This window comes from Schistocerca serialis, chromosome 7, assembly GCF_023864345.2.
Source record: "Schistocerca serialis cubense isolate TAMUIC-IGC-003099 chromosome 7, iqSchSeri2.2, whole genome shotgun sequence".
NCBI lineage: Eukaryota > Metazoa > Arthropoda > Insecta > Orthoptera > Acrididae > Schistocerca > Schistocerca serialis.
The window spans coordinates 108,095,786-108,120,700 of NC_064644.1; the positions used below are offsets into that span (position 1 = coordinate 108,095,786).

Consider the following 24,915-nt stretch of genomic DNA (forward strand, 5'->3'; position numbering starts at 1 on the left):
ATCCCTGATGGCTGAATGATTTCTCCCAGGTATTTAAAATGTGGTACTTGTATGATTTTCCCATGGGTTGTCACAATAGGCAATTTGTCTTGTGGCACTCTTTCTATGTACTGGGTTTTCTCATATGAGATTTGCAGGCCAGTTCTTTGTGCAATTTCGTGTAACTTCTCTATGGCGTTAGTGGCTTCTTTTCTATTATTTGTGAGGATTGCAAGGTCATCTGCAAAAGCTAAACACTTCACATTGAATCTATTTTCTTTTCTAATGCCAATTTGGATTCCTTTGACTTCTTTTTCCCATGTCCTGATGATTTTTTCAAGAATGATATTAAAGAGTAATGGTGAAAGTCCGTCACCCTGTCGCACTCCAGTTTGGATTACAAATGGTTCCGAGATATCCCCCATAAATTTAACCTTGGAGACTGTGTCAGTTAATGTTTCCTGAATGATTGCTCTTGTCTTTCTGTCAATGCTGAATTCTTCCAGCGTCTTGCAGAGCACTACTCTGTCTATTGAGTCGTAGGCCTTTTTAAAATCTACAAAAGTAACCACTGTGTTTCGGGTGTTTTTCATCTGGAGAATCATTTTCAGATTCCAGATCTGCTCTATGCATGATCGTCCCTTGCGAAAACCAGCCTGGTATTCTCCTATTTGTGGGTCAGCTTGTTCTTCTAATCTATTCATGAGAACTTTTGATAGGATTTTATATGTGACCGGTACGAGTGAGATACCCCTGTAATTATTTGGTTCAGTTTTGTCCCCTTTTTTGTGGAGTGGATGGATGAGTGCGCATTTCCATTCAGAAGGGATCTGTTCTGTTTCCCAAATGTTTAATATGATTTTGTGAATTTTTCCTGTTAATCTTTCATCATTTAGTTTCCATAGTTCTGCAATAATTCCATCTTCTCCTGGGGCTCTATTGTTTTTCAGTGTCTTGATAATTTCTACAATTTCGTTGATGGTTGGCAGTTTAGCGTCAGGATTTGGTGTAGACGTCTCGTAGTGAATGTCCTCTGTAGGTCTTTCACAGTTGAGAAGTTTGTTGAAATAGTCTGCGAGGATTTGGCAGTTATTCTTCGTGTTAGTTTCTAGTGAACCATCCAGTTTCTTGAAGCAAAGATTGGGTGGCTGGTATCCTGCAATATGTTCTTTAAACGTCTTATAAAAATTCCTGGTGTTGTTCTTCTTAAAGTCTTGTTCTATCTCATCTAGTCGCCGTTTGTCATAATTTCTTTTTTCCCTCCGAATAGTTTTCGATGTTTGTTTTCGGATTACTAGAAATTGTTGCCATTTTTCTGATGTTTTGTGACTATTGAAGTTTTTCCAGGCATTGGTCCTTTCTTCTATTGCTTGGTCACATATTATATTCCACCACCTGTGTTTTCTCCTTCTCGGGGGTTGACCCAATTTCATTGTGGATTTGAGGACGTCCACAAGTTCTGTCCAGTTTGTGGTGTTTGTCTGACTAATTTCCTATAAGATGTTTTCCTTGTTGAGTTTTATGTATTCGGGGTCTGGTCTCAGCACTTTGTTTAGTTTTGGTTTTTTTCTATTGGGTTGTAATCTGGTCTTTATCTGTAGAAGATGGTGGTCTGAGTCAAAAAATCCTCTTCTCGTTTTCACATTCAGAATTTCTGCTGTGTTACTCTTGGAGATGGCCACATGGTCTATCTGGAATTCACCCAACATTGTGTTGGGCGACTTCCAAGTATACAGTTTCTTGTTGGGTTTTTTGAATTGTGTTGACATAATTACGAGGCCGAAATTTTCGCAAAAGCTTATCAATCTTTCCCCATTCTTGTTAGTTCTCTTGTGAGCTGTATGGATTCCGGTGATTTTCCTGTACTTTTTCTCTTTACCTAATTGTGCGTTAAAGTCGCCTAACAAGATTATTACATGGTGTTTGGCAATTTTGTTTGTCGTCTCTTCAAGGTCATTCCAGAAGTCATCCACTTTCTGGCAGTTCTTCTTGTTATAGTTATTTGTGGGTGCGTGTGCGTTGATCAAGGTATATGCTTTGTTGGCCGATTTGACGGAGAGCGTTGATATACGTTCTGAGGCAGACTGGAAGTCAATGACAGAGTCACTGATAGATTTGTGGACTGCAAATGCTGTGCCAAACTGTTTGAGTCCTTTCTCATTAGTTTTAACTGCTGGTTTTCCTTTGTAGATCCTGTAGTTGTCTGTATCAAAATGGGTTTCGTCCGTAAATCGTGTTTCCTGGATTGCAAGGATTTTGATCTGGAATTTTTGCAGCACGTCTGTAAGTTGTTTGATCTTGCCCAGTTTGAAAAGAGTATTAGTATTAAGTGTACCGATGAAGTGTCTTTGTTTTGTGTGTAATAATTTGGACGTCGTCTGGTTCTCAACCTTAGGCGTAACATGATGCTCCTGGTCCCCCGGAATCCGATGACCAGGTAAAGCCAGCCTTGCGACTGGTGCCCGGGGTAGTGGATTCATTCCTTGTGTTATCATCATGTTTGGTTTTCAAGTTGAAAACTAACTTGGTGGTGGTCCTTCCGAGGAAAGATCACGAGGAATACGACTTGATTGTTGAGATCAAGAAGGTTGCTGCAGCCGCACCATCTAGGCGAACAGACGCTGACCCCTAACCGCTGGATACCAGGCAGACGTTAGTGGATTGCTTCAGCTACACACAATTATTATTATTATTATTATTATTATTATTCACATTTTTGGCCTGGTATCATATCAGGAGGGAGTCTGAGATGCGATTCTTTGCATATAACAGAATGGGGGGAGGGGGTGAGTTGAAGTTCTCTACATAGATCTTCAACCATTCTTCAGCTGATCTGCCTGTTACAAGGTGGTTCATAAGCAGCTAGATCCGGTCTTTTCAGAACAATATGGGGTAACAAAGGTGTTCTAGTTGACGGCTGATACTGATCACACAGTTAATCAAGAGACAGTGGCATCGTACTAGCAAAAGTGGTATTTCTGCCTGCACAAGGGGGGTATTGTTTGGGCCCCTCAGTGGCTCAGCATTTGTTTGCTGTGTACAGGCTTGCTCACTGCAAGGTTTCTGACGAGGTGCAGACTGGTAAGCATGCCACTCGTCTGTCATCGTAAGCTCTGGGCATGCTTGCTTCAGCAACCACTGTACAGTGTGGCAGTGGAACGTTGTGTGCCACAGGGAGCTGGGATTTAGGCCCAACTGCCTGGATGGTGTAAAAAAAAAAACCATCCTCAATCTCAAGGTGTGCTGTGCGCCAATGAGATGTATGGCTGTTGATGTGGAATGGTTGTCAGCAGGCAACCTCTGGGGACACTGGCACACCTCAATTTCGTAAGGATGTCACATTAAACACCTTTCAGCCGTCTAGTTTCCAACCTTATTTTATTTGGCAACCAGTTTCAGCATTTTACTGTGCCATCTTCAGGCCCCTGACTGATGTGTAGGAAGATTCTACCTCGGTTGTGATCAAAACAAGGGCCAGCAATACTGGTACTAGTAGATTTTTGCTATAGCAATCACCTCAACCATCATCCGCTGACTCGGCAGTCTGAAGCAGAGACTGCAGCATCTGCCTAGAAGAAAGGAGGATACAGGACATTAAAACAACAAAATGCATCCGGTATGGTAAAGCCAAGAAGATCTATAAAGCCTCCCATAATCATTGCATCAGCTCTTAAAAAGACTATTTCAACAGCCAATGCTACTACACAAATGGAGGTAGGTCAGCATTACAACCCGTGTCTGTCAGTGCATGCGTCAAGCTGTAGTTGTACTATTAGAGCCCACAGCCTTCCAGCCAACTTCAACCTGTCCCACCCCCCCCCTCCCCCTCTTCAGAGAGACAGGTTGGATGTGCAACCCCCTTGATAAATGGCTCCACACTATAGTGGAACATGGATGGGTTCAGGACTCATGTTGAGGAACTGAAACTCCTAGCCCAGGTATATTCTCTGCGCTTGTGTCTACAAGAAATATATTTTAAGGCCACTGACACCCCTGTGTTTGGCGCTATACCCTCCGCTGCAAGGATGATCTGACTGGGGAAAGAGCCGAGGGGGGGGGGGGGTTGCTCTGTTTGTCAATAACACACTAACACACACCACTCCTCTGTTCTCTCCTCGATTACTGATCTACAAGCCGTAGCCATTTAAGTTCATATGGGTCAGCAAATCACTATCTGCTCACGGTCTTTACCCTCGCTGGATGCAAAAGACTCTGAAGCTCTCACAGGCCTTACAGAACAACTCCCCTGCCCATTTCTCCTACACAGTGACTCCAATTTCTCGGCTGGGTTATCCTCAGCCATCAATCTGTCTTTCTGCTCTCCAGCCATTGCAGAGTCTGCTCAGTGGAAAGCAACCGATGACCTTCATTCCAGTGGCTACTACTCACTTTCGATCCACCTGCTGTATGGAGCATTACTTGAACAGAAGACCTGGAAATTGATGGTCAACAGAGCTAACTGGACGCTGTTCAGCCAGCTGGCTGTGTTTAAAAATCAGGGCAGCATCTAGGAATGGGTGGACCAAATCACAAAAGTGATCCACCTTACCGTTGACATATCCAACCCAACATCCTTAAGTCATTTTAGGAGGCAACATGAACCTTGTTGGACCACTGATTGCTGCTCAGCAATCTGGGCCAGGCTTGTGGCATTATGAAGGTTTAAATGATACCCAACAGCAGACAATCTCACAGCCTTTTGAGTCACCAGAGAGAAGGCTTGATGTGTAATTCAGAAGAGGAAGAAAAGATCATGGCAAGAGTTCCTGAACTCTATCAACTGTACCACTTATTCTACAGGATTGTGAGAAGCCATCAGGAGGACTTCCAGTAAATACAGTTGTTTACCAACAGCAGCTGTGCTGAAACACGGGTGTCTCCAAACAATGCCCGGAGGGATCACTCAGATGATGACAGAGAATTTTAGGTCGACTGCTGTCAATGCCAGCCAGGATCTGCCGCTACTGTGTGACCACAGATAGGGGCCAGTTGGACCTCAGATCCAACAATTCTTTAGTCTTACAACTGCCCCTTCTCCATATGAGAGCTGGATTTGGCATTGTCTAAGGCTCCTGATACTGCACCTGGTCATTACCAAATCTAGAACAGCATGCTTTAACATTTGCAATCCGCATCTAAGGAAATACACCTTGTATGTCTTAATTTGATATGGCTGACAGGTCTTTTCCTGATTAATGGAGAGATACCATTCAGATAGCTATCCTCAAACGAGCAAAGAATTGAACATGGCCCAGTAGCTAACAGAGCATTGCCTTAATGATCTGCCCAAATAATTAACAATTGTCTCATGTGGATGCTGGAGACCAGGCAACTACTTAGCCACTCATAGTGTGGATTCAGGAGATTTCAATCCACTGTCAACAACTTGACCCTTCCAGAGGGGACTATTCACAAGGATTTCCCACACAACCATCAATGTATCAGTGCACTCTTTGGCATCAGTAAGGCATACGACACTACTTGGAGACATAGTATTTTAGGGCAGCTCCACCAATGGGTCTTTTGTGGCCACATCCCATCTTCATATGGTCCTTCTTATCACAGTGCATTCTCAGTCCCGAGTTAATGACGTGCTGTCAGCTCATTTTGAGCAGGTGAATTTTTTCCTCAGGGTAGAGTTTTAAGTGCAACCCTATTTACCATAACCATAAGTAGAATCACATTGAGTTCTCTAAAATGCTCCTTATTCGAGTGGCCTGCAAGCCAGAACCCAGAAGGCATCGAATACCTTAAAGTGCCTTAGCCACAGGTCTTTGGGAGCAGACAGGACACACTTGTTCCAATTTTATGGGGCTTTCGTGTGATTGCAGCTAGACTATGGGTGCACAGTACATAGATCACTGAAGCTTTCTTATCTGAAGATTATTGACACTATCTATAATTGGATTGGGAGGAGGGGGGGGGGGGGGTGAGGGGGATTAGGCTGGCCACAGGTGCTTCTAGGACAAGCCCCATACCCAGTCTCTGTGCTGAGACTGAGGAACTGCCACTCACCATGCAGTGGCAGCTCCTCGTGGTGTGTCAGGCACGTAAATTCCTCACTGCTTCGAATGTAAATTCCTCACTGCTTTGAATTCACCTGCACACCCTACTGTTGCTCATCTGTCTCTGGAACGTCCATGAGCAACAGGGCCATTTGGGAACCATGTGCAGCATGTGCTGGAGTAATTTCGTGTGGAGCATGTACAACCCCAACTCCAGGATTTTAACCACCTGCCGTCCTGGTTACTGCACAAGCCCAGAGTAATTTTAGATTTTATGCAGTACAGGAGAGGTTGCACTCCTGCATATGTTTCTAATACATTACTTTATGATATTTCAGCTGAATGCCACAACTCTGTAGCTGAATTTATGGGTGGACTAAACAGGTGACTCCGATGGTTGATCTGCTGTTTCCCTAGAGAGTGCCCTCATGATCCAACTGCCTCAAGACTTTACAGTCTTCAATCCCAAATTATACGTGATACTGTGGGCACTGGAGCAGATGAGAAATGCTTTGAGTGCTACATTCCTTGTTTGTTCCGATTCCCTGAATGGCCATCATTCTCTACAACACAGTAAATAAAGTAGTCCAGAATATCCAGGACACCCTACTCCTCCTCCTACAACAGCTGGGAAAGAAGAGGTCTTTCTGCTGGGTGTCACGGCACATGAGTATTGTGGTGAATGAAAGGTGGTTGCAGCAGCCAAGGAGGTGGGTCACGATCCTTAATTAGTTCAGCGTGTCATCCCTCTGTATGCCATCGTCTCGCTGTTGAGTTAGTCATGCACAGATGGGAAGACAAGTGGCTGGAAGTGACATACAATAAGCTGTGTCTACTTAAGTCAACAACATGGTTATGGCATATCTCCTTACTTGCCTTTGTATATGCCACAGCCCTAAGACACATGCATTTTGCTCAGGAGAGAGGACTCTCCAATGCGTGGTGCTTGTGGCATACAGATCACAATGTGACACATTTTACTAAACTGTGCTTTATTTTTAGAGCTGTGGGCAGCAGCTAATTGGCTGACAGATTTGCTGTCTATTTTAGCTGATAACAAAAAAAAAAAATGTGGTGTGACTTTTAAAATTTTGTGAATTGTTTGACTTGTCACCCTAAAATTTTAGAGTGACATTTTTAATGTGTTACCAGGGTGGTTGGCCCATCTGTGTTTTCAGTAAGTGATCAACCACCCACATAATGCTGTGAATCTATTTTAGTTTTCCTGTAGTCTTTGTTGTGTTTTAATTAACAGTTTTCGAACTTCTTCCCATTTGTCACAATGTTTTGTGAGTTAGTGTGATTGAGTGGGTGATAATGGGAGAGAGTAAGTGTGATTTTATCTTAGTTTGCCTTTCATATTTCTTTTATCACATTTTCTGTGTTTTAACCGCATTTGTTTGTTTGGGCTCTTTGAGTCTAACTGTTAGTCTTGCCCAAGTACAGATGGTTTTTCTGAACCGTAAGCAACACATACAGTGTCTAAGTGAATTAAAATTAGCATTTTATAAAACCTTAATGGATAATGGAATGTAGTCTAATTAAGTCGGGTGATGCTGAGGGAATTAGATTAGGAAATGAGACACTTAAAGTAGTAAAGGAGTTTTGCTATTTGGGGAGCAAAATAACTGATGATGGTCGAAGTAGAGAGGATATAAAATGTAGACTGGCAATGGCAAGGAAAGCGTTTCTGAAGAGGAGAAATTTGTTAACATCGAGTATAGATTTAAGTGTCAGGAAGTCATTTCTGAAAGTATTTATATGGAGTGTAGCCATGTATGGAAGTGAAACATGGACGATAACTAGTTTGGACAAGAAGAGAATAGAAGCTTTCGAAATGTGGTGCTACAGAAGAATGCTGAAGATAAGGTGGGTAGATCACGTAACTAATGAGGAAGTATTGAACAGGATTGGGGGGAAGAGAAGTTTGTGGCACAACTTGACCAGAAGAAGGGATCGGTTGGTAGGACATGTTCTGAGGCATCAAGGGATCACCAATTTAGTACTGGAGGGCAGCGTGGAGGGTAAAAATCGTAGAGGGAGACCAAGAGATGAATACACTAGGCAGATTCAGAAGGATGTAGGTTGCAGTAGGTACTGGGAGATGAAAAAGCTTGCACGGGATAGAGTAGCATGGAGAGCTGCATCAAACCAGTCTCAGGACTGAAGACCACAACAACAACAAAACCTTAATAAAGCCATTAGGTCTGTTCCCATGAAAAAGTTGCTGAGGAAACAGATATCATTTAGTTCCCTCATGCAGTTATCCTTCAATCCTCGTATGTGTGGTTTCCATGTTAGGTTACCACCAAATAATAGTTCTAAAAAGTGGAATTTGTCAAGTACATCTAGTGGCTGGTTTCCTAAGTGAAGTTTTGGGTGCGAATGTACAGACCAAAGTCTGCAAAATGCACAACAGGAAATTTCATTAGTGAGAAACAGTACCCACTCTTCTTGCCCATCTTATGGCCTGTATATAGCACTTTAAAGGTGCTATTCTACAGTATGGAGAGATGCTGAGCAGTAATATATACATAATTTGTCTGTCTACAATGCTGGCGAGACCTCGGGATTCACAGTGGCTACAATACCAATGACTGCAATAGCAAAAATGGCAGCAACCAGCACCGATTTCTGTAAGATGCTATTCCTTGGATCACTGGGTACCAAGGATCATGCCACCTCATACCCAAAGATATCCTGGTGATGCAAAGTTCTGTACAAAAATGGGTAGGCAACCCAAAAACTCCACTTGTGTAAAGAAGGTAAAATGTGATCTCACCACATAGTATCATAAACATTTTGGAAATCAAAGAATACAGTAATAATATGCCAGCAGTGTGCAAAGAACAAGATTCTCAGAAGCCACACTGAAATTACGAAAGTAGTCATTTGCATTTGAAGCACCAATGAAATCAATTATAAGCATTATTTCTAACAATTAACTGTTTAGATGAATTAGTCAATAATTACCTATGTTATGTGCATCTTTCCCCAGTTTCAGCATAGTACTACTATGCTCTCCTTCTACTTTGGGCAAAAATTCCCTCTCACCATACACGATTAAAAATCACCAGGATACTTATGATTGCTGTTGTTCATGTGTTGAAGCAACTGGTTGTGGATTTTTCAAAAGCTGGCTACATATCAACATGAAGCTAAGGCTCTACTGAGTTCCCATTCATTAAAAGGACCACTATAGGTTTCTACATGATGGGAGTGAAAGAACATAATGTTAAGCTCCACAGATGTCTATAATTTGTAAAGGCAGGGTGGTAATTTTGAGATGCAGGTTTTTCTGCAAACTGTGCTGTGATAAGTTCTGCAGTATCCAGGGAGTCAGAGATAATGTCTCCATTAGAAATTCCTGTGTGTAGTTGATGTCCACAAATACATTGAAGTTTAACCTATACTTGGGGAGATAATGGAATGTGCGCCATTATAGAGGAGACATATTGTTTCAACATTCTTTTTTCCATTTTTTAATAAAAAGCTGTACTTTCACTAAGAGTCATTTGAATGTAATCAAGTTGGTCATGTGGGGAAGGCATTTATAGCATCGCAGTGCTCTTCATCGTTCTCTAATGGCCTTTGTTATTTCATTGAATGCCAGAGTACACAATTTTGTGTAGGAAGGTCTGTGGAAAAAGGTATAATTGTGAAAGGAGCTTCCTGCACTACCTCAGCGATATTTTCCTCCTGGTGATTTGAATCTGCAATTTGGAGGCATAGGCTGGCCAATTAGCTTTTCTAAGGTATTAGCATGTTAAAGAGTCGTCAACATTTTGGTCTGGTAGGGGTTGCACGATTGGCTAGTGATCACTGTCACGCAGGACTTCATGGATATTCCACTGCATCATGGTGGTGACACTCAGGCTGCATACTGAGAAGTCTACACAGGATAAGGTACAACAGGCGACGCTAAAATATGTTATTGCTCCTGTGTTTAGGACGCAGAATCGAAATTCCACAAGAAGATTTTCTAAGAGTTGTCTCTACCAGACTTAACACTGCTACCTCAAAAAGGATTATGAACATTTAACTCCCCCATTAATATTAAGGGTTTGGATAATTTTGCTACAAGGCTAGCTCTTGTCTCTCAATGACAGGTAAGTACTGCATGTTGTTATCTTTCTTTATATATGGAAACAGGTAGCTACTACCCTTAGTCTGTTGTGAAGTGGCAATTGTTTGCTGCAGATGTTAGGATGTATTAGTGCACATATACCCTCTTTACACTGACACGATCATTGCAATAGGTATGATGTCTAATATTAGAGAGATGGTTCTCTAACAAAAGTAATTCCTATGTCGCATACTATATGACAGGTCGCCATCAGTTGGAAGAGCTCTGCCAGGTGGTGGGACTATCCATTACAACTCCTTTGTAATAACATTAAAGAGGATGAAGCATTGCAGTGAAGATGAAAGATGTAGGTGTTGGTCTTGTGCTACCTGTGAGGCATGGGTAACATCCATATATGTGGAGTCTTCTGTATGTAAGGGGATATCTGATTCTGTCTGAACTGTCAAATCTGCTTCTAGTTTAGATTTTTCCTTTCCTTCTGTCTGACTTATACTTATTTCTCTCTCTTTTTGTACCTAAGAAGGTTAGAGTTTGTGTGGCAATTTGTTTCCAGCTGCACCAGCATGGAAGCTTTGGTGTTATATGTTTGTAGACTAAAGTAGTTAGTGACCTCTACTTCAAATGAATAGTCATGTGATTTGTGTGGCTGTGGCTAAAAGGCATATCAGGTAGAAGACTGTGCACAGTGCTTGAAATAATCTAGACCATTTTGATGATGGGAAGACATTCATATTTCTTTGTGGACACAAGATAAGGTAACAGGTCTAGCATTTTATATTCTTGGATCTCCTTTTCTCCTCCTCCTCCTCCCTCTCTCTCATTTTTTTATTTTTTATTTTTTTAGGCCAATGAAGGCTGTTGAATATGGAGGATGCTGGCGTGGGTAACTGACACATACAGGAAATTGTACACAGTCAGTTATCCTGCAAAGCCTTTCCACAGATAGGGTCAACGACGCAGCAGGAAGACATATCACCAAAGCATAGGCACCGGAAATGTACATAATAGCACATTCATAGACCATAACATAAATATCTCAAATAATTCTTTTCCCTTCAAAACCAAAAATAAAGACAATCCTGTTTATTCTGTTGTACTTGGGGCCTTTCTGGATTTGGCAGATGAAATCCTCATATTGTTACGTTGGATTGCCATCCATCATTGGTCTGCTGTTTCAAGTCTTGGTGGGGTAAAATACTGGGTCACACTGAACAATGCAAAATTTGGGAGCCAATAACAACATTAAGAATTAGGATAGATTGATACCATATAGAGGAGACACTTAACGGCAGATAAGCATATTTAAAATACGACTTAGTTGTTGGACACAGACCACCTTCAGAGTTTTAAAAACACACACACACACACACACACACACACACACACACACACACACACACACACAACTGTCACGGCTGTCTCTGTGTGGAGAGGCCCAGCTGAAGTGAGTAAAGGATTTCAGTTGAAGGTGGTAGAGAGGGTACAAGTAAGGTGTGGGGTGGGAACTTGTAATCGCTGCTTTACAGCCTGTGCCACTGTATTCTTCCCACCAACGCCAGCCTTTCTGAACTGCACAAGTGGGAACTCTCCCTGCAACATCCCTTGGTTGCCATCAAACCCTGGCCTCAACCACTGCTAGTGCCAGTACTTTACCTGCCTCAACAATCTTCTCTGCTCCCATTTCATCCTTACACAAGCCTTCTGTGTCCCCCCCCCCCCCCCCCCCCCAGTGGGACTGTGTAGTCCTGCCCCCCGCCCCCCCCCCCACTCAACCCCACCCCCCACCCACTCCTCACTTCTCCCCAGCTCAGCCTCCAAACGCTGAATGCTGCTGTCCACGTCCCTGTACTCACCATGTCCCTGTAAACTCCCACAGGCACTGCTATAGTATCTTCTCCCACCCGCACCCTGCTATTCCTCCCCTTCCCAACACATGTCTCTTATGTACACTACCCACTCCAGAAGATAGTGTCCGATAGCTTAGTCTACTTTTAAATATGCCTGATTGCTGCTCAGTGCTTCTTCTATGTGCTGAATAACACTATTTCTAATTCATATTCTTGGTTGCTTGGTTGATTTGGGGTAGTGGACCAAACAGCGAGGTCATCGGTCCCATCAAACAGCGAGGTCATCGGTCCCACCAGATTAAGGAAGGATGGGGAATGAAGTTCGCCAAGGTCTTTCAAAGGAACCATCCCGACATTTGCCTGAAGTGATTTAGGGAAATCCTGGAAAACCTAAATCAGCCGCTGGTTTGAAGTGGCATCCTCCCAAATGAGAGTCTGGTGTTCTAACCACTGTGCCACGTCACTCGGTCATATTCGTGGGTCAAATTGAGATTTTTATGCGGACTGACAGTGACAGGAACGTCTCCCAGTTTGTTACATTTCAGGAGTGCTTGTGCCTGCATAGCAGTTATGTTTTGATAAGGACGGATCCATTTATCACTTTTTCCCCCAATACAGCTACCGAACTTATCCTCACTATATTTCACAAAGATTATGGTTGTAAATGAGTCTCCATTAGTTCAAGAATGTATCAGGTATTGACAGAATTTGTGAGTTCCTCTTCTCTGTGCTTGTGCTTGTCACTCATCCCTCGATGAGGCCAGAGATCGAAATGCAATGGGGCTGTAAGTTTCTTCGTTAAAGAGTTTCTCTCTATCCACTGAGTGACAAGTCATTACAGTTATTGTTTTGGTTTAATTTGATTTGCTTCATCTGTGAAACATCTGCCCTGATGACATCTGATCTGATTAAGTACTCTCGCCACAGACACCATCCAGCCGCAGAAAAGGTGATCTTGGCTTGATGACCCTTGCTAGGAGTCCTGGTTCTCAGGAAGATGACATTTCTTGGCATTTATGTGGAGTCAACAGCTCTGACAGTAGAAGTTGCAACCCTTTGTTTTCAGGGAGCTCTACTGAGAGGGTAAATGACATCACTATGATGGAATGGCCTACCACAATGGTTTTCAAACACATTGATATGTCTGTTTAGTTATTGTGTGTAAGGATCTTCTATACTATAGGTACATTGGTGATATCTAAGTCGTTTTTCGCCACCTGGTCCACACTACAGGAAAACTTTGGAAAATTGAAGTAAAATCAAAAATGGAACCAAAAACACTTGGCCAAAAAGTTCATGGTCAAAAGTAAAAGGAGAAAGATGTAAACAAAAGATATAACAACCTAGAGAAATAGTTGTGTCAACATCAAGGACTCTCATTATGGGCTCAAAAGTATGAGAAGTAAGGAAAATTGGAGTTGAGATATTGCAGCACAAGAAAGGAAAGAGCTGATACAATAGCTTGTCACTCAGTGCTTGCATTACACAGACCCACAAGGGAGTTGTGAGCCCCCTGAGGGCCAGACTGAAAATCACGGTACACATCGGTATGTGTCAATGGCAGGGTATGAGAATACTGAAAATAAAATGTATACTCATCAACAGGGCACCATTCAGACAAGATCGTGGAGGCAGTCTCATGTGAGGGGTACATACAAGGTATGGGTACATCAGCCATAGTCTTTCACCAGTGAATGACACAAAAATCTACTTTCGAATAATGTGCAGCTGTTTCATCACATACTGCACTTACAGGTTACCTGTACTTTCAGAAAGACAATGCACAAACATTTGCTCCTGAATAATAACTTTCTTTCCTATTTCACAGCTTCAACAGTGGCATAAATCTCACACAGAACTTTTTCACTGATAAATGACAAAAAGTTTTCTAATTGAGCTTCATTTGGAAACTGGAATGTACATGCTAATCAATATTCTATTTTTGTTGGGGACAGGTGTGTAGTTATGGAGATCTTATCATGTGAGGCCCTCTGACTGTAAAACTGTTTGCTTACTGCTGCACAGCTAAAGGCAGTGAGATAATACTGCCATAGATTTTTCTAGTGATTTAGAGATTTGCAACTGAGTGTATCTACTACAGGGACAGCAGTATACAAAAAATAAATAGTACTCCAGCAGCAACACTGAAGTGCAGCTGCATGGTGGTAACAAACAATGTGGCAAGGGTTGGCACTTGAGATGGGCAAGTTAGGCACATTCAAGATGTTTGTGCAGAAGAGCTTTAAGTGATAACTGTAACCGGCTGTTTTAGCACTACATGGGTTGCTCTCTATCAGTCAATAATAACAAAAGATATTAAAATCCCAGTAAACATTTTTTTTTTGCCATATCTTCCTAGCCCGAACAGTTTAACATGTTTTTAAACTGAAATCACACCAGACTAATTTGGGGTCACGCAATCAAATGTGGGAATAAGGATATAAACTTCCACTTAAAATAATATTTTGTTTCTAGCAAGAAATGAACTGATCCACCAACACTGAGCGCTATGTGACACACATTGTAGTTGTACTTGTTTCCATCTGCACATTACAAAAACAAAATTCTCCCAATGACTGATACACCATGGTGTGTGTGTGTGTGTGTGTGTGTGTGTGTGTGTGTGTGTGTGTGTGTGTGTGTCTGTGTGTGTGTGTGTGTGTGTGTGTGAGAGAGAGAGAGAGAGAGAGAGAGAGAGAGAGAGAGAGAGAGAGAGAGCTGAGATGAATGAAAAGGTGTTCTAACACACAATGAAAAAATAATTATCAAATTCAATTCTAAGATCAATTCTCTCTTTTACTTGTAAGATTGCATTATCTTCACTGAGTGTATCCATCCACCAAATCTTTTGTCTTCCTCAAGGTCTTCATAGATACAGACTGAGCTAGTGTGTATAATATGTCTCTTTCTCCTGCACTGCTCTCAGTACATGTTCATACCATCGATGGTGGACTTCCCACTTATTCTTAGCAACTGCATTCACACTAACCCCCTGACAAAGCTGTTTCTTACAGTGTCTGCCAAAGTCACTCACGTTTTCTTCTTATAGATAGACATCCACAGTATGGATATGTTAGGCCCCCCTAAGGGAAGTGGAAGTGTTTGTATCACTATGAGCTATTATAAACCATAAAATTATGGGAAAGAGGAAATGAGTGACTGCAAAATTCTAGGGTACACAAATGTGGAGAGATAATGCAGATAAGTTCTTTTGCTTGTATAATGACTGTATTCCTCACTTTCTATCCTCCTTTCATCCTTCAGTATGAAGCCTTTCTATTCCTCAACATCCATGAAGATTACTACGGTATATTGATAATTTTCACTTATGGACCGTCTGACAGCAACTGAATAAAACACAATTTTAGTGCCATGAGAATAAGCAACCATGACAAACATCTTATACAAATGCAAGAAAACTTCCACATCCAGAAAGCCATAGCAGAAAACAAACATGTGATAAATGAACAAACACACATCAGCACAGGCTCCCTACTACACTTAATAAAGGAAATGATAACATAAAATAAATATATATACACACACACATAACACCAAAATACAGACAGACAGACACACACACACACACACACACACACACACACACACAGTGTGTGTGTGTATAACACCAAAATACAGACAGACACACACACACACACACACATCACAAAAAAATATATATATCACACCAAAACACACACACACATACACAGGACAAAAACAAAAATAAATAAATAAATACAATAAAATTAAATTAAATTAATACGACACCAAAAAACACTCACACACACACACACACACACACACACACACACACACACACACACACACAAATGCATACACGAACAGACCACAGATACTTCAATAGTTACACTCATAAGTTTGGCAGTAATATTCGATCTTTGGCAAAAACATTTGACAGTCGGCAACAGAAACCAAAACATTGCATTAAAACAAGCGTTCAGTGCATAGTGCTGTGGAATGCGGAAAAAACAGCAAATTGGCGCTCATAGGAAGAAGAACAACACCAAAAACGCAACAGGAGCGTAATATGTAAGAAACTGTCTACGCAACCTGTAAGTACAGTTCAAAACATTACTACTTAATAGGAAATACCAACCACCAGAACTGTTTATAACCTATAGGCACAGTGACAAAAATGTAAATAAAATAGCTAACATATGTACATATTCCAGGCCACTGATGATGCCTTGCAGAAAATAAAGGCGAAACGCGTATGGCACTAAAATTGTGTTTTATTCAGTTGCTGTCAGACGGTCCATAAGTGAAAATTATCAATATACCGTAGTATTACGCGCAACTGAGGAGGACAGGACCACAAAAATTGAAGATCCATGAAGATTATTTTCTTACAGCTACCTTCTTTCCTTATGCACCCTCTTTGTGCACTACAATTTAATTTTGTTTATTCCAATTATCTGCATTTAACAGAATCTCCAAGTCACTGAAGAATATGGATATCTGATACTGTATGTTAATGTTTGACAAAAAGCATGTTAATTTGAAAGCTGAAGAAATCAATGAATTTCTAACATCAAACATATTGTTGGTACAGGTGAATTAATTTTCAATCCAGCAATTTCATTTACATTCATCACTCCCTGTCAACCAGTTTAGTTAGTTAATGACCCTAAATAATTTGTAATGTATTATTGTACAGAATAAATTAGTGTGTTACCAAATCAGCCATTTGGCAACACTTTAAGAACGCAATGTGTTATTAATATGAGGACACACACACACACACACACACACACACACACACACACACACACACACACACACAGGATGGTTAAATGCCAAGGCAAAAACTCAACGTTATAATTATTGGCACAGCACAAATTAACAGTCAAGTGCTGTTAGTATAATCAGGTCAACAAAGAAGACACTTCATTTCTGACACTGTACCTATAAATGGGGCTCCGTCAACTTCTTATAGGCGAAAATACTGAAATAAATAATATTTATTGTTATATTATGGCTTTTCAAGGATATAAAAGCTTTTAAAACAACCACTGTTTGGTCATGTTCACCACAAGATCAGATCATTACATGGCATAAAGCACGCTAAAGCACATAGAAATCTTTGAATTAATAACTGGTCCTTCAAAATATAGATGGTGGTGGTGGTAGTTAGTGTTTAACGTCCCGTCGACAACGAGGTCATTAGGGACGGAGCGCAAGCTCGGGGTAGGGAAGGATTGGGAAGGAAATCGGCCGTGCCCTTTCAAAGGAACCATCCCGGCATTTGCCTGAAACGATTTAGGGAAATCACTGAAAACCTAAATCAGGATGCCCGGAGACGGGATTGAACCGTTGTCCTCCCGAATGCGAGTCCAGTGTGCTAACCACTGCGCCACCTCGCTCGGTCAAAATATAGAGTCTGGGAGGACAATAAATTACTTTTAAGTGAAAAGATACACAAAAACAAGAGCCAATCATATCATTATTTGGAAACTATATAAGCAGAAAGCAGGAAATGTAAAGCATCCCAGAGGTAGCAGACTGTGGAACTATAAAATAGGACTCATCATTATAAGTAACAGTTTCCAGCCACGAGTCAGCCAGTTTTGCACATAAGTTTTTCCATTTTCCTCTCTCTTTCCACCATTATGCTGGCATCACTCTGTTTCATTTTTCTTCTTTTCTTGAATGTTCTGCTACACTCTTTATAGCCAACCATCCCTAGGTCGTCTTCTTGGTCTCTTGCCTTGAAGCCTTAATTCATTTACCACAAAGCTGATCTTATATCCACTCCTATAAGGTAACTTCCTTTACCATCTCCCTCATCTATTAATTTGTCCATCTTTTTACTTCCCCCCAGCTTCTGTGAAATTTCACTTCCTGTGCTTCTATCTTGCTTAAATTTCTTTTCTTCATTGTGCATTTTTCGGAAGTGTAAGTCAGGATAATCAAATATTAGAATCAACACATTATTCACTTGGTCATCTGTGTGATAACTTTATCGCATAATAAGTCTGACATTTCTCGGAAATGTTACTGGTTGCCTCCATTTCTCATTGACTTCTTCATTTCATTTTGTTTTGTTGAATGTGTCAACTTTTTAAAGTTGTTCCTTTGCAAGTTCATCCTGGGGTAGTCCTCTCCCTTTGTCTGTTCACATCATGAACTCATTCTTCTTCGCATTAAATTTCATACCATCTAATCCAACCATCTCTGCCCATGCAATTATTGTTGCTGAAATTTATCTTCCTTAATCCCCAGAGCACTAAGGCATCACTGGAAGTCAGTATCTTGTGCACCATGTCATTCACAACAAGCACAAAAGTTAGAGAGGAAGTGCAGTTTCTCATTTTAAGCCCCTTCTCTTCTTTATCTATTGCCTTATCTCCTATTTTAAATTAGCTTTTACTTCTGTGCCACATTTATTTCAGCCTGCCGATTTCATATTTTTGCCTGCCTATGTTATCCAGCACTACCAGTACCCTACTGCAGCACACATTGTTGTACACATTCTCAAGATCCAAGAAGGCTGTCAGTAAAAGTTGTCTATGCTCAATGTCTTTCCTGCAGCTGCCTCATCACATGCATGAAGTCTGCAGTTCACCTCCCAGCCTGAAGCATGCTTCAATTTTATCTCACCTTTGTTCCTTATTCTCTTTCCTCAAATATTTTTGCAGAATGGCAAACTAGTGTCACTCCTCCATAATTTTTCAGTTCTCTTGTTTACTTTCTTAAAGTCTTCTGAAGTTGTCTTCTTGATCAAAACAGCTCTCACAGTATGGTATAGCCACTGCCACTTTATAATATAAGCTGTTCATACCATTTCAACTGACACTCAATCTACACCTCTTCCATAGTTCCCATTACTGATTCAACTTCTGTCAGGATCAAATCGTTTCCCTAGGTTGCTATCTACCTCTTCAAAGTGGCTCTCCTCCTCAGCTTTCCCAACGTGGATGTAAAAGACTTCTAAGTGCTCTTTCCACATTACTTTTACTTCTTTTATTATTTATCTTTTCCATTTGCATCTAGCTTAGTGGGGTTACTCATGCCTTTCCTCTTTACCCTCGTCATCTCATACTGTCATTTTCTGTTCATTTCACCTCTGTCCATAAGTTGAACCATTTCTTATCTCTTCTGATACTATCTTCACCCACTGCATCTTGGGTCATTTGCCGAAACATACCTCAAATGTTCTCTTCTTGTCCTGCACAGATTTTTTGACTCTCACTCTATAAAGTTTTTTTTCTCACCTTATAACGTTGCTTGTTCTTCCAGAAACAGACACTGCAGTTTCAACAAGCGTTGTTTTAAACTTCTACCATTCCTCTTCTACTATTATGACTTCACTTAAAAGTGCCTTGTTCCCTTACATGTTACTTTTCTCTGATTTCCACCTCTTTCAGTTTCCATTTTTTTCTCTCTCTCTTGTCTTTGTGTTCTTTTTTTTCAATCATGGCTCTTTGACTAATCAGTGGCAGGTGGTGGCCATAATCTGATGAAACTTAGTGCATTACCTTTAAGCCAGTGACATGCGTTTTTATTCCTTGTCAAAGATGGTACAGTCCATAGCAGACGTCCATATCTAATCACAGCTGTACCATAATACTTTAAGACTTTCTTACTGCTTATCCCAAAAATTTCAAATCATCAACACATTTTTCTTGCAGAGATCTCATAGCTTCCTCCCTTCTTTCTTCCTTTCTGTTACCCCATTGTCCCTTTCCCAATATCTCTTCATATCCTTTCCTTTTCTCTTTTTCCCTCTGCCGGCAGGAACATTGGGGTTACCTACATTACTGTATTCTGACCATACGTATCCCAATATCCTCCTCCAAGTATACCTTTTCCTGTATCTAAAAACCTACTTGTGGACCATGTACCTGCATTATCTCAAAAGGCATTTCTTGACTGATATGTTAACTTCATTATCCTGTCATTTATTTCTTTCACATCCTCTTCAAGACCATTATAGAAGACAATCCCAATTCCGTTCTTCATTCTAGCTCATTTTCATTCCAGTATGGCTGGAATCCTCTCATCAGCTCTTTTGTTCCTTGTCCTCTCCACATTGTGTCCCCCAATCCTATGACGACCAGTTTTCTTCTTCCAGCAAATCTGTAACTTCTTCTGTTTTCCTTCTCCAAGTATGTAGGTGCAAAGATCCAATTCTTAGCCCACTTCCAAAGCCTTCTCTGTTTCCTTATATTCATTCTTTCCGGGGCTTGTTTGTGTTTTGAAAATAAAGTAGAAATAACTGTTTAAATTAAGACAAAAAATGTGCAAAGAGAACACTGAATACTGGAATTAATTTTTACACAGAAAAAGAAACAAAAGTCAGTTGAAAATGATACTGAAATTGTTAAAAGTGAGCAAAGACAGCATGAAGAAACAGAAAAAATAGAAAATTTATTTTAACCAGAAAGCATACTGAGTGATACAGGGACAGGAAAACAAAAAGAAAAGAAAAAAAAGAAAAGAAAAAAAAGGAGAAAAACTGCACCACCTGACTGCTAAGTTCAGAAACTGTCTACAGCCAATAAATAAAGCAGAAGATATCTGTATAAATAATAATAAAACCAGTGATGAATGGTAGTTACAGAAGGATAAATTACATTTTGCTATATGATGGTTCAGGAAGACAATGCACAGCCTGCTTCGGATCAGGTGATACATGTACTGCAGTAAAGGACCCAAACTCCTTGTATCATTTTCTGGAACTAATCAGTTAGTACAGTATCTTCAATTGGAAGAAGGAAGACCAGATAGAATGGCTTTTCTCAATGGCTGACAATAAAGTAGTATCAAGGAAATGTCTCCAGTTACTGAGTTCAGTAGGAAAACTGTTTCCCAAAGAATTCAACCTTACAGAGTCGTCGTCCTTCAAAATTCCCATATTTCAAAGGCCACGGAAAAAAAACAACAGTAGATATGACAATGAAATTGTACCATGTGCTACAGCATATCAAACAATTTATAAGCCATCATATGTTCCAACTATTGTTGTCAGAGTGCAGTATGATTGCATGAAGTGAAAGTGGCTACTCTGTAGAGCAGCAAGCAGTATTGTGGTTTGCACAAACATAATCAACTATTACTGTGCAAAGAAATTACTGCAGGTTCTATTGATGTGAAAAAATTAAAGAATGGCATCATAAGTTTTTGGCAGTTTTATATTTTGGAAGAGACAGTGGAGGACATCAGACATGCATTTCTCGGAAGCCCACATTAAGTTAATTCAGCAAGCATCTAGGAAACTTAAAGTACTCTGAGCAACACTGCATTGTGCAGTAAACCAGCATCTTCATTTGTATGCTTACAAAATGCAAATTCTGTAATATCTAATGCTGTACGACAAAGCATGCCAACAGCAATGAGCTACAGATGTGCTGCTGTGTACTGACATGAATGCCAGCTTCCTGAAGAAATGCTTATTCTCAGATGAGGCACCCTTTGACATATCAGGAATAGTTAATCATAACATCCGCACACTATCATGAACATGTTCGTGGTAGACATAAACTGAATGTCTGGTATGAGCTAATGCACGAAAGGACTGTCCAAGCATTCTTCTTGGCAGAAAATACAGTAAGTGCATCAGTGTATCTGGACATGTTGGAGCAGTCTGTATACCCTCAGACACAAAACTTGCAACACAAAATCACCTTTCAACAAGATGGTGCTTCACCACATTGGTCAAAGGCTGTTCACAAGTTCCTGTCAATGAAATTTCCCTATCGCTGGATTAGATGCAGGGGATCCATCAGCTGGCCACCACTTTCCCTCAACATTACCCCACTGCAATTCATCTTGTGGGGATTTATGAAGGACTGTGTGTACACTATCATAGTGAACAATATTCCTATGTAAAGACTATGTATCAATGATGTGATTGCAACAGTGACAGAGGACATGTTATGAAGAACAAGGCAGGAATTGAATACAGCAGATGCAGCTCACAGTATGGAAGTTGTGTTTGGAACAATTTAAGTGAGATACAATCTTGAGCATTGAGTTGTACTCATCAATAAGACCTGGATTCGTCATCATATTCTGAAAATGAAGCACAAATCAAAATAATGGGTTACTGCACATGAATCTGCTCTGAAGAGAGCAAATGTGGTTCCATCGGCTGGAAAAATTATGACAATGATTTTTTGGAATATGAAGGGCATCGTAAATATAGACTTTTAAAAAGTAGAAAAATTATCTCTTCACATTACTACAATGGACTATAGGTCAGCTTTGACAAGAAATTCAAGGAAACAGTCCCATTTGGCAAAGAAGTTCACCCAAACAATGCACTAGCACATTCATCTGGAACTATCTGTGCAAAACTGCATAAACTGTTGTCACAAACTCCATATTCCCCTGCCACAGGTCCATGAGATTTATTCCCATTGCCATACACAAAGACATAGCTCACAGGTCCTCTCTCTCTCTCTCTCTCTCTCTCTCTCTCTCTCTCTCTCTCCCCTTTTTTGTTTTTTCACCTGCTCAGATGAGCAGCTAATTTTCAAGACAGAGGCAAATCTTAGACAGCTTGACAAATTATTATTTGATGGAGGGATTAAAAAATGGCCGAGATGTGTATACCCCTAAAAGGGGACTATGCTGAAAAATTATTTATTTTCTTTGGGGCGGGGGAGGGGAGGGAGGTGTCTTTATTCCTAACATGGGTACCAACTGAACTGCCCTCATATAACCTTGTATCTTTCATACAGAAGTTTTACTGGATTACATGAAATACAAAAATTCAGCCTACTGAGCAACAGCTGATGAAGGGCTCCATTCTCACCTGAGACTTGTCAGCCTGCTGGACAGTGGCGGCACCAGCAGCAACGACTGGTGCAGCTCCAGTTGTGCTGAGGCGTGACCCAGATGCTGGGCCCGTGACTGGCAGCAGAGGGAACCACTGGGCTGTGGGACCCAGGGGAAGCACGCTTGGATCATCTATGCCACCAGTCTGTCCGGATGCAGAGCTGCCACCACTTCCCTGACCTCTGACCGGTGCCGTGTGGCATAACTTCTCAGGCCAAGCCACGAGAATTCCCAGTAGGCCCTTGATGTGATGTAAAATTGTCAATTATTACTCTCTGTGGCACCAAATATTATAAAACAAATTTTTGGGGTACTATCACAGCTATAAATAATAAATATAACTATAAAATAATGTCATGCAAGGGTTATTTGGAATGTAAGATCCAATTTCTTACAAAACCTAAACCTTTACAGATTTAAAAAAAAAATTATTTAATTCCTTACATGTTTATTTTTCAACATAGTCTCCATATTTGTTTAAACATTTGTCATAATGTTCTACAAGCTTTTGTATCCATAATTCACAGATGCCTGCTGCCTGTGACAATGTCCAGTCTTTAACTGCTTCTTTCACTTCACCATCCAACACAAAATGCTTGCTGCCAAGAAACTCCTTTAGGTATTTAACCAAGTGAAAATCTCTTGGCATCAAGTATGAACTGTACGGTAGGTGAACAATCTGCTCCCTTGCAAAAGATATGATCAGATTTTGGGTGTGAATGGGAGAATGGGGTCTGGTGCTGTCATGCAGAAACAAAACTCCAGATGTCCAATGGCCGCATTGCTTATTCTGTATGGTACATTGAAGTTTCTTCAGGGTAGCACAGTAAGCGGCTGCATTTACTGCTGTTCCTTGCTGCATAAATTCGATCTGCTTGGCCTTGACTTTGACTGGTGATGACATATGATACCATTCCATTGACTGATGTCTAGACTCTAGGGTCATGTGAGAAACTCCTGCCTTGTCCCCTGTGACAATGTTCCCTAAAAAGTAATCCTTACAATACTGGTCCAAAAAGTCAAGAGCACAAGTCATTCTTTCCACTTTGCATTTCTCAGTAAGCAGCTTGGGAAACCAACAAGTGCACAATTTGGAAAACTGAAACTTTTGAGAGACAATTTTGTGCACTGTAGTTCTACCCACATCCAGAAATTTGAGCACTTAAGTTGAAATTGTGAATTGCTGGACTTCACAAATCTTTTTGTCCATGGCTTTGGTCAAATATTCTGAGATCACTGATGACTGGCCTGATCACAGTTCATCATGGACATTTTCCCATCTGTCCTTGAAAGCTCCCACCCACTTAAGCACTTGGCTGTCACTCATCGCATAGGGGCCACACACCTCACTTATCTGTCGATGAATTTCCACTGCTGCAACATCCCTTGCTGTCAAAAACCAAATCACTGACTGTATTTCACAGTCAGTATGCTGGTCAATTGTTTTGACGTTTTGGTCTGACAATGCAACAATACCAGTGCTAATGGTGGTGTTTGATGAGTAAAGTATGCTGAGAGTTGGTGCACGCACACAATTCAATGTTTGTGCAACATTCGATTAGCTTGGTGATTCAGACCTTACTTTCCGAATAAGCCTCATGTATTATATGTCTTACAGAAAACTTGTTGTGCATTAGGATAGATTGCAAATCATTGAGACAGAGCACAAATTCAAAGTGGAAAAGAATACTATGTTCTTTTCAAAGGAACCATCCAATTTACCTGAAGCAGTTTAGGGAACCCTTGAAAAACCTAAATATGGATGGCAAGGTGCAGATTTAAACCACAGTCCTCTACATACAATTCACAGCCTTACCTCTGTACTACCTAGCTCAATCTGCCAGTTGATTGTAGGAGCTGTTTTTCATCCATAGCTGAGAAGAATTAATTAATTTGGTGGCCAATGCTTTTCAATGTCTTAATTTTTATCACTGCTCTGTCAGAAAAGTGAATCTCAGGTAAGATCTCTTGACTGTTTTGTTTCAATTATTATGAATTTTAACTCTTCAGGCTTTCCCAGCGATCTAATGACATCTTGGGTTGTCGGGTGTTCTGCCGGATATCAGCGTCGTACTTGCACAATATTTCGGTCACGTAGCTCGTAACCTTCATCAGGTGTGACCTGAGACTGCTCCTCGAGTGGACCTGGTCCAGTATTTATGGCTATGGCCTTCCCCCTCCACCAACGGCT

At 40.8% G+C, this 24,915-nt stretch overlaps 1 protein-coding gene across 3 annotated transcripts in view; it reads right to left on the bottom strand.

Moving 5' to 3' along the window:
- Window positions 1–24,915, bottom strand: part of LOC126412134 (conserved oligomeric Golgi complex subunit 1) — a 129,558-nt gene that overhangs the window by 13,164 nt on the left and 91,479 nt on the right. For 2 of the 3 annotated variants that reach the window (XM_050081580.1, XM_050081582.1), the window contains exon 15: window positions 22,702–22,965. In XM_050081580.1, coding sequence (XP_049937537.1) covers window positions 22,702–22,965 — 264 coding nt within the window. Of the gene's footprint in view, window positions 1–16,847; window positions 16,888–22,701; window positions 22,966–24,915 lie in introns of all 3 variants that reach the window. The other variant, XM_050081581.1, reaches the window with a different exon arrangement.